Source organism: Phaethon lepturus, unplaced genomic scaffold (assembly GCF_000687285.1).
Source record: "Phaethon lepturus isolate BGI_N335 unplaced genomic scaffold, ASM68728v1 scaffold20922, whole genome shotgun sequence".
NCBI lineage: Eukaryota > Metazoa > Chordata > Aves > Phaethontiformes > Phaethontidae > Phaethon > Phaethon lepturus.
This window is the reverse complement of record NW_010526827.1, coordinates 8525-18398: the sequence shown is the minus strand read 5'-3', so window position 1 is coordinate 18398 and position 9874 is coordinate 8525. Positions and strand designations below refer to the sequence as shown.

At 36.5% G+C, this 9874-nt stretch overlaps 1 protein-coding gene across 1 annotated transcript; it reads right to left on the bottom strand.

The window, feature by feature from the left end:
* Window positions 1-471: 471 nt before the first annotated feature.
* LOC104617763 (mannosyl-oligosaccharide 1,2-alpha-mannosidase IA-like) lies at window positions 472-9452 on the bottom strand (the record flags this gene model as incomplete). The annotated part of the gene is made up of 4 exons (XM_010283173.1): window positions 472-1013; window positions 2393-2508; window positions 8249-8421; window positions 9233-9452. Coding segments are annotated over 4 exons (636 nt in total), but the record flags the coding sequence as incomplete, so codon positions are not given.
* Between the last annotated feature and the right edge of the window lie 422 nt (window positions 9453-9874).

The window sequence follows — 9874 nt, the reverse complement described above, 5'->3', positions numbered from 1 at the left end:
AGCTTCCAGCAAAACATCTTTGAGTATTTTTTTGTCTTTTTACCATCCAACCAAATGAAAGCTACTGGACTAAATATATAAAGAAGGTAAGACTCCCTTTCTTGATATGAAATGACTATCTCATTTTACTCTGTATTAGCCTGACTAGAGACATGAGAATAACACCACTTAGAAAAGGGAGGAAACAATTTATTCTATTACAATATTCTAATCAAAACCTGAAAAATTAAGGTCTGCTAACTAATGTGCTAAATTCATAAAAACTAGGTTTAGACTAACTTCAATGTATACTGCAGTTTCAGAGTTGTGTCTGCACGAGATGAAAATATTCCTATGTAGATTTCATTGACAATTAAATACATCAGATACTTTACCAAGTAATGATAGACCCGCATAAGAAGAGGCTGTCACAGTCACAAGATTTGTCTTGGATGACACACAAAACAAATTAACATAGAACCCCCCCCCCCCAAAAAAAAAGCTCTTTATACTTAATTCAATATGGCTTTTTGCAACATGGCAAAATATTACAGCTTAAAGCAGACATCTCCTCACAGAGGAGAAAAGAATTTTGCAGTCAAATTAAAAGCATTACAGGAAACAAGTAACATGCAGACCCTTTCTGCTCTTTTTGGCCATGATGACACTGCAGCCTAACAAAATCTGGAGAGATGTCCTATTTCTCTTCTAAGTGGTTCAGCTGGACAAGTGGAATGAAGTTCTGTCATAATCAGTTGGTGTCCATTCATAAATATTTACCATTAAAGAAAACAGACTGCAAAACATTTGATTTAAAAATTTAACTCAGGAATTTAAAATCAAAATCATGTGCCCAAGTCCTGGAAGGAAACATAAGGAATGAAACAAAGTATAACTTAATCTTCATCTATTTCTGGTTTTCTTCTTTATTCCCATCGTCTTTGTGAAGAACAGGGAGAGGATGAGCCTCTGTGTTGAAGACCCAGTGTTCGAATGGAAGAAGATCATCTTCAGAAAACAGCAAATACAAGTACCTGGCAAGGAAAAAAAGCAGGAAATGTGCCCACATCAGGGAATTAAAACTCCAATAGTTTTCAGGAAAACATAAATACCTGATTTCCTTAGATGAATGCATCAATGGAAACTGCTGACTAAACACAAAACACTAGTAAGTGCCAGCATCACAATGATTAGCACAAAGGTTTGGGGCGACTCAACTCAGACTGGACTCAAGGGCAATAAAAACTGGAGACCAACAAATGAATGCCTTCGTACTGATAGAGGACAAAGAAGTTTAGGCTATCAAGGTTCACTTCACTATCAGTTCACTTCACTTCCATTTCATCCTTGGTAATTTTAGTACATATTGTTTTGATAATATACAACCATCGTAATTTTTTTGCCCCTGAATGTCCATATATATCAAGGTGTAGGAATGAAAACATTGTAGTCCAATCGTGTCTTACTTCTGAGAACAACCTCTGGCTTAGGATTTTTAAAAAAGAAAACTAGCACTAAAGAAGGAGCTTGGACAGCTACTTACTAAGATAGGGTCCATTAAAACCATCAGTAAACAATAAACAAATTCAACATTTTATTTATTGTCCTGATACAAGGTAGTAGCTACTGTAGCATGATACAGGATAAGCACTTTGCTTAGAGATGAAAATCTGCTTTAGCACGTGAAATTTTATTTTTTCTCAATCATCATACTTCCCTGAAGGCTTTTCTTGGTCTAATTCTGATAAGCCAATTATAGTAGAGCCAGTGTGCTATCTCAAAAAAAAAAATGCCAGGATGTATATAAATGTATTTATGATATTTCATTTACTTGAGTATTACACTTTCTGTTGAAATGGCATGATTGCTTCTTTCTGGTCTTTGCAACTTTCTCTTGTATGGCAAAAAAAAAAAAAAAGTGAAGAGACTAAGACAAAACTTCCTTTATTTCATTAAAAACTTAGGAGATGTTGATAGATAATGAAAGCTTTTGTTTTCTTTCTTAATAAGTCATGCAAGCTTACCATGCAAGTTGACAACTTTTTTCTCCTTCTGCAGTTTTAAAATTAAAAGTATGCAGTACAAACCTGGTAAGTCCTCTGTCTACTCAATTTGTTTCACTAGTGTTGGCATATATCATTAGATCCTATCAAAGCTAGGCGATATAATTTCTCAACAAAGACTATCAAGTACCTTTAACAGAAGTAAAGATAATTTACAGACATCATAGAATTTATTTTATTGATATAGAAGGAAAAAAAAAGAATTTGCCTTCTCATCACCTAAGAAAAGCTCTACTATTTCAGTCAGATTTTGTTATGTGAATGTCAAGGGTACTAACAATAAATACGTCCCTGTAAAGATGATATATAGAACTATTTCATATTAACGAAAATCAACTTTCTTAACTTACTTGAGCGTCTCTGAAAGGAAGAAACTTTGCTGCACATCATCGTGGCTTTCATGATTGTTATAAACATCTCTAATGCCTGAATAGCCACCATCTATTCTGCAATGTTTTTCCAGTGCCTGAAGAGTGAGAGGAAAAAAAAAAGACAGTGGGATTGACAAAATTAATCATCTGACAGTTTTTCTTTGTTTGACATTAAAACTAGCTGCAAAAAAAATATGACAATTTTTTTTTATAAAGAGTTGAAAACTAGATAAAGCTCTGGATAGAAATCTCCTTTTTTTAAAGACATAGGCACACATGTCTAATTTTACATTTAGGAAGAAAAGCAAAACGATAAATTAATAAAAGAAGTGAACGCAAACAGTTTTCAGAAGGAAAGATATTATATGGATTTTCACGTATTTTCTTTTTCCTCTTTTTAATAGGAATAACAATAGCCTCTCTATCCTAGGCTTGTCTATACAGATTTCAGAGATCCTGTCAGATAAACCTTTCTTGGTCATATTTTAGTGCTTAAAAATTATTGTGACAGAATTGAATGCCATGGTAAAGACCAGTCTTTTCCTTACCTCTTGTAAGTTGCTTCAAAAAAGCAAAGGCAACTCTCCATTTTCTATGTAAGTTGTTTGGTTTCTCTTTGCAATTATTTCAAATTTCAATGGGAAACCTCTGATATTGGGCTGTGACTGAATTTCTTTTCTGCAGTAAGTAGTATTTTTCTTTGATACTTTTCTGAAAAAGCTTTGCCTGTTACACAGGAGTAGATGGAAAGCTAGTATGTGGCTGGACTTAACACAACATATTTTAGATGTAAGAATAAGAATACGTTTTTCTTTAGCTGGTTTCCAAACTGTGTATTCAGTTAAAAGGTGTAAAACAGACGACTGATTCCTATTTTACAATAAAAAGGAGCACATGGACCACCTAAAAATATACAGGAATGTTCTATGTACACCAGGCAATATTGAAGGAGAAAAATTATCAGATGAAGGGTGTATACAGAAGGGCAAAAAACATGTACCTGGTGCTGGAAGTGTAGAAGGTATATACAGTTATACTATTTAATAAACTTTGCTGCTTTTCTTTATTTTAGACAGGTGTTTGCATTAGAAATGTGATACCTATATGCCTATATATGAGAGATAATTTTTAAAAATATACTGCCATCCAATACTTTATTTGAATACTAGTTTTCTTATTGCTGCTCTTTGTTTAAAAATATTCATTCATCATTTTTCTTTACAATTGACCTATTTAACAAGGTCAAAAGTATTCTTAGCCTCTTCATTTTTCTTATCCTGTTTTATCATAACTCTCTGGTATGATGCAGTATAATAAAGGAGTGAAGAGAATCAAAGATGATTATATTTAAAACACAACTCATTATTCAAAAACAAATCCGGAAAATGATCTTTAGCTCTAAATAACTTCTCAGAATGAAAATGACAGTAAGCATGATGGATTAGTACATTTACTCAGGACCACACTACTATGAAACATGGTGCTTGATGTGGAGACAGGTATTGGAGCAGCAATTTTGAGGCAGAAATGCCTGGAGCTTTATCAAAACCCTGATGGAAAGATGAAAGGTTCCAACCTCATCAGACAATAAGTTCCTCTGTTTCTGAAGTTATGACAAATATCACTGAAGTGATTACAGATGCTGCACTTCAATCCACATACAGCAAAAAGCTACGAAAAGGCAGCAGATTGGTCTAAAACAAGCAAACAAGCAGAATAAGCATTTTCCTGATGACAGATGGGACTAAAAGTCACTAATAATTACCAGGGTATCCATCACCTCCACCTGCTCTAAAGGCTGTTCAAGTTCTGTGTTTTGCTGTGAGTAGATATCCTAAACGTCCTTGTTTTTGTTGGAGTCCCTGTAGCTATTTGCATATATTTAGCTTGCATGTCAGGCTCTCCGCAGTTTTCACTAGAGAGTAAGCTGCCTATTGTATATTTAAAAAGGATTTTTCTCCAGGAGAGATCCTTTAAAATATATAACAGGCCTATTTGCCTTTTCTTATGTGTCTTTAGGTTCTTTAATTTTCCTGGACACTTTTACTAAGTGACAAATACACTTAAGTTTAAACAAGTAATTTCCCCTGACTGGTACTCCTTCCCTCTCGTCTACTTCAACCGCAATGAATTCAAAATGCTGAATCTGTGTCTGGATTCTCAATGTCAAACACAAGATTATGTTTTCCAAGGTACAGCAGAAGGAGAACTTAAACTTGAAGGATAAGGCTATCTATCATTCAAGGAAACATCTGCATTCTAAACAGGGTGCGGTAAAATAAAAGCAAGTTGCATTGGGGGTTTATGTGCTCTAACGTGTAGTTAGAGTCTTCTTTATGAGTTCATTGTTGAGAGATGCCGTATAGGTACCTGAACACACTGCTGTGATGTAGACTAAGAAGTTAACTTGCACCATGTTAGCCATCTGGTGGTATCTACTTGATGCAAACGTGAAGCATCTTACCTCTCAAAGCTGCTTTCCACCTAACTAAAGGAACAGGACATTCATGTGTGGTATTAGTATGATAAAAAGGCTCTTGGCTGTCACCCTCCTTTAAGAGGGAATAATGGCCTTTTGTGCCCATGCCTGCAGTTTCAGAGTACAGTAATGTTCACATTGACAGTGGGGTAGTGGTGGATGGGAAACAAACCACTTCCAACCTAAATGCTTCTATGATTCTATATTGGATATGAGGAAAACTTTCTTCACTGGAAAGGTTGTCAAGCATTGGAACAGGCTGCCTGGGGAAGTGGTGGAGTCACCCCCCCAGAAGTATTTAAAAGATGTGTAGGTGTGGTGCTTAGTGACATGGTTTAGTGGTGGATTTGGCAGTGCTGGGTTAATGGTTGGACTTGATGATCTTAAAGGTCTTTTCCAACCTAAATGATCCTATGATTCTAAATACATTTTAAATCAGCAGTTCTCAGAAAATGAGGGTGGCTAAGATCAGTTATGCTAGAGTGATAGAAAACATCAAGCAGAGTGAAAACTGGCTGACAGCCTCAAAGTATCATAAAGGGAAGAAACAAAGGAAGTGGTGTGAATTCAAAATATGTGCCGCATTTATATTGCAGAAGGGGAGACTTTCAAGGGCTAAGCTGATAAAACCTTTCTGACTTAGTAAGAGCAGTTATAACTGCATTTTCTCCAACCGCTGAAGTACGTACAGCATGATCTTGTACTCAAATTAAAGCAGCAAAGTAGGTTTCCAAAGAAAAAATGGAGAGGCTAGAGCATGGTTTTTAGTCTATAAAAGTTACAGAAAGACTGAATAGACTTGTTGGAGAGTTTAAAAGACCTAGGAGCAGCCTCCTTGTAGTAGAAAAGGGCACTAGGAAATAACCTAATGAGTTCTTATTGCTAGCGTCATGAGTTGAAAATGGACACGAAACACATGAAGAACAACTTTTTTGGGCAACAACAAATGGTCTGATTGTTGCCCCTTTTTTCTTCTTTCAATCTCAGCTTCCTCTTTGTGCAACACGTGTTGGTAATTCAACCAACCACAGCCAGTGGTCAGGGAATTCCCCAAGAACAAAAGGGTGGAGTGACATGCTCTCTGGTGCAAGAGGGAGCAGAATTTATGAAATAGTTGTGTAAGCTATCATGACACACACTGGAACAAAAAAAAGTACAGTTTCAGGTGGAGCTGTATGGACTACAAACATCAAGGAAGAAGCAGAAAAAAACCCTTGAAAACTACAACTGACTCTATAACTTTTGTGAAGTTGTAAGATTTGCTTTTGTGAAACACTCAGATGCACATTAGGGCAGTGGAGGATGGGTCTGTACAGAATGGGACCAGCTGCATCTCCCACACATGGGCTGTAATCCACTACGTTAGAGCCAGACAAGAGTAATCACAAGAATATTGAACAAGGAACACATGGGGAGCGCTAAGAGGGTAAATGAGTCTACAAACTTGAAATAAACACAAACAAACTGAAGAACAAGGTAAAGAATAATAATAAGGAAAACATTTCAATTGTTTATAACCATGTTATCAGTGTGGGCAGAACAATGAGTCAGAAAAAAACATCTCCTGGAGAAGGAACACTTGGCCTTGCTGAAGCCTTGTGGGATGATTTCCATAAACAGCCATTGTAAATATTCCAGTTCTAATCTACCTGGGAAGATTCCAGTACTAAAATGTGTGCCTATGGGTGGTGTTAGCAAAGAAGAAAGTAAGGGAACAGCACTCGAAATTAAGAGTTTTTTGGGGTTTTTTTTAAATTGCTTTAGAATCATTAACTCGGAAGCATATTGTTTCAGGGCCGATAGAGCCAACACCTGAGGGAGCCAAATAAAATGTTCTAAATAACTACAGTCTACCTAGCTGAATACAGTGTTGACTGCAGATATGGAATTTCTGTGAATATTCAAACAAGGAGTTAGAGAGTGGAAGTATAGTTAAAGCTAGCAGCTATTCTTTTATGGAAAGCAGCTTTTACCATAAATTTAATTCTACAAGACTATCTAATTGACAAACTTGAAAGGCTCTTTTTTCACAACACTCAACAATATTTGCACAACATTTGAGAGATGTTCAGTATCTCACACAGTGAATACTGAATACAATTACAGATCTCAGTTACTGTTGAGGGAGCCAGGTAACTGGCAGATGTCATGTTGCAGCCAGGTATATGGAGTCATAACCCAGTAACAGCTCTCTGGTAGGGTCCCTCGGGGATGAGAAATTGCACGACACAAGTCTACACGTTCTTTCCTTAGTGTAGAGCAACATTCTACAACTAGCGGTGTAGGCCCATCCGAGAAAGTTATAATTGTACACTCCTAGAAACAAGAGGTGTTGGGCAAACTTACAAACAGGATGTTTTTGAAATCCTGGAAAGCAGTAACTCTGCAAAGGAGAGGTCACTGTGAACAAAATACTGCACACAGTTTTGCTTTCTTTTTTTTTTAAACTCTATTTTTCTTAAGTATACAGAGCAGCAAAAATAATGTTCTTCAGCTTCCTGTATCTCCTATAAGACCTCAGTCTGCTTAGAAATTCCAAGGTAAGAGTGAAAGGCAGATAATTCAGCAAGGGCAACATCAATGTGAGGAGAAAATAAGTGAACTCTGGAAGTATAATAAGGACCCACACCTGGAGGATGAAACATGGTAAATTCAAAGGCTCTCATCTCTAACGGTAAGCGTGATTAACCACTGAAATAGGGAAATTACAGATTTGGCAAGCCAATTTTAGCAGTATAGACTAGCTGCCCTCTTGGAAGGCTTGTGCTAGAGAAACACAAATAGCTAGGTTCAGCATAACTGGTTGAAGCTCAAAGGCTAGTGGGACACAGAAATTTAAATCCAGAAGATACTGTTATCATTAATGGAGTTCAGTCCAGATGACTTAATGCTTTTTGAAAGTGACCCATTTTTTAAATGTCCGGTACTGTCTAGTACTTCTAGTACTTCACCTTAATTAAAATCATGTTCGTACAATTACTGTTGAAAATACACTTCATAAAACTTATTTCCATGTCCAAGGCTCAAATTTGACACATTTGCACTTTCCATTCATATGCAGCAACAATACTCAACATCTTGAGCAGTACATCCACATATGACCCTGATCTGAAAAGTATTTAAGAAGGAGAAATCACAAGATATTTTTCTAATATGCAATACCAGCAGTGTTTGGTTTTGTCAGAATGACCTTAGTTCATCTATTTAGTAAATGCATCTCTGGAAATTTGAGTTGATATTACAGATTTTAAAAAAATATCTACTCTCTAACTGCTAAACAATATCCAGATCTCATTCAATAGCTCACTTAATGAGATGTTAGGGTTTAATAAGATAAAAGTCCAATAGAACATTACCTCTACAGCTTCCCATCCCCACTGCCTGTACTTTGGGTCATGAGTGAGTCGCCACATGTACATGTAGGTTTCTATGACTTCTGGTCGTAGGATGTAGTATTTTTCATTTTGTCTTGTAGCAATGGCCTCAACACCACCATCAAATCTGAAGGCTTCTGGTCCCAGTTTCATGCCTAACCAATATAAAAACACATGGTAAAATAAAGGCATTAAAAAAGGTTTCAGATTATGTAACCTACCAAATCAGCTATCCTTTCAACGTGGCACAAAGACAGGTTACCCAAAAGGTAGTTTCTGAAAGATACTGCAGCACCTCCTGGTTTTAATATTTTGTAAATAATTCAGAGTGGGAGAGAGCTGTTCTTCATCAATGCCTTAAACAGCAGCTCCAGTTTGAACAGTGACGTTAACATTTGTATCCTGGAAGAATTCATATAACTAGCAACATGTGAAATTTTGCCTAAAAGACGAGGATATTTACTTTTCTGTATCAAAGTGGAAAATGCACTCTGGGACCTACAGTGCTGCCAGTGTTACTTTTATAAGAAGCTGAAAGATTCCAAAGAAATTTCCTGCATAGAAATCCACTTTCTTTATGCAATTCTATTGTTTGCAGCGTTGTACCAACAGAACCGAGAATAAAATAATTTTTTTGTGCATAAAACATGATTAACAACTATATTGATGCATAAATGAACAGGCTCCCTCTCTTATTTGTATTTGGCTATACAGAAATTGCCAAAGTGGAAAAAAAAGCTGTCTTGTTATTTACTAGAGTGAATAGGTATGATTCAGGTGCACAGAAATCATGTATGAAACAGAGCAGCCATTCTTAAAGTAACTCTCAGAGCAAAGCAGCGTTTGCTCAGAAAGGACAAAGAGTTCTCATCATCATCCAACTTTCATTCAGCATTACAGAAAAATACCGATGGCTGCCTTCACAAAGTCAAACTGTGAAGCTAAACCCTACAATACAGTACTTACTTGTACGGTCATAGGATTCATGGCAAGTCCTAGCAATTTCAGCACCAAGCTCGATGTGGTGGCCCGTCTTGTCATTAGGTGCTCCGTCTGCTCCAAGAGCAAACATGCCTCCAGCAAAACAGGTGAGATGTCCCATCTTGTGTTCAAGCAGTCCACCCTTCCACTCAGCAATGTATGTCAGCCCCCCGCTTGATTTGCGAATGAGGTGGGTCTCTATGGCCTGCAAAAGTACATGATTTCAAACCCTTTGGTACCATTAGGTAAAGTATGGAGGACAAAGACAAAGTTGTCATGTACGTTGGTTGGTTTTTCTCACTATTGCCTTTTCTTATAAAGTGAAATGGATAATAAGAGCTAGCATAACCTCGAAGTGCAGCCAAACCAACACAGATTAGCATACATCAGTAACGGTGATTAATTTTGCTACAACTTTGAGCAATTTGCACAGTACATTTTATAAAAATATTGGAAAAACCTAAAAAATACAATTCCGTGTTATAATTCTTTATTTCTTTCTACTTTGAGCAATTTCAGGTAATTTCACTTTTAATGGTGATTAGCCATCACTTCAGCTTCCACACTTCCCATTGTAATTCTGACTTAAAGGATGTGGTTATTGATACAATTTCACGTCAATTATAT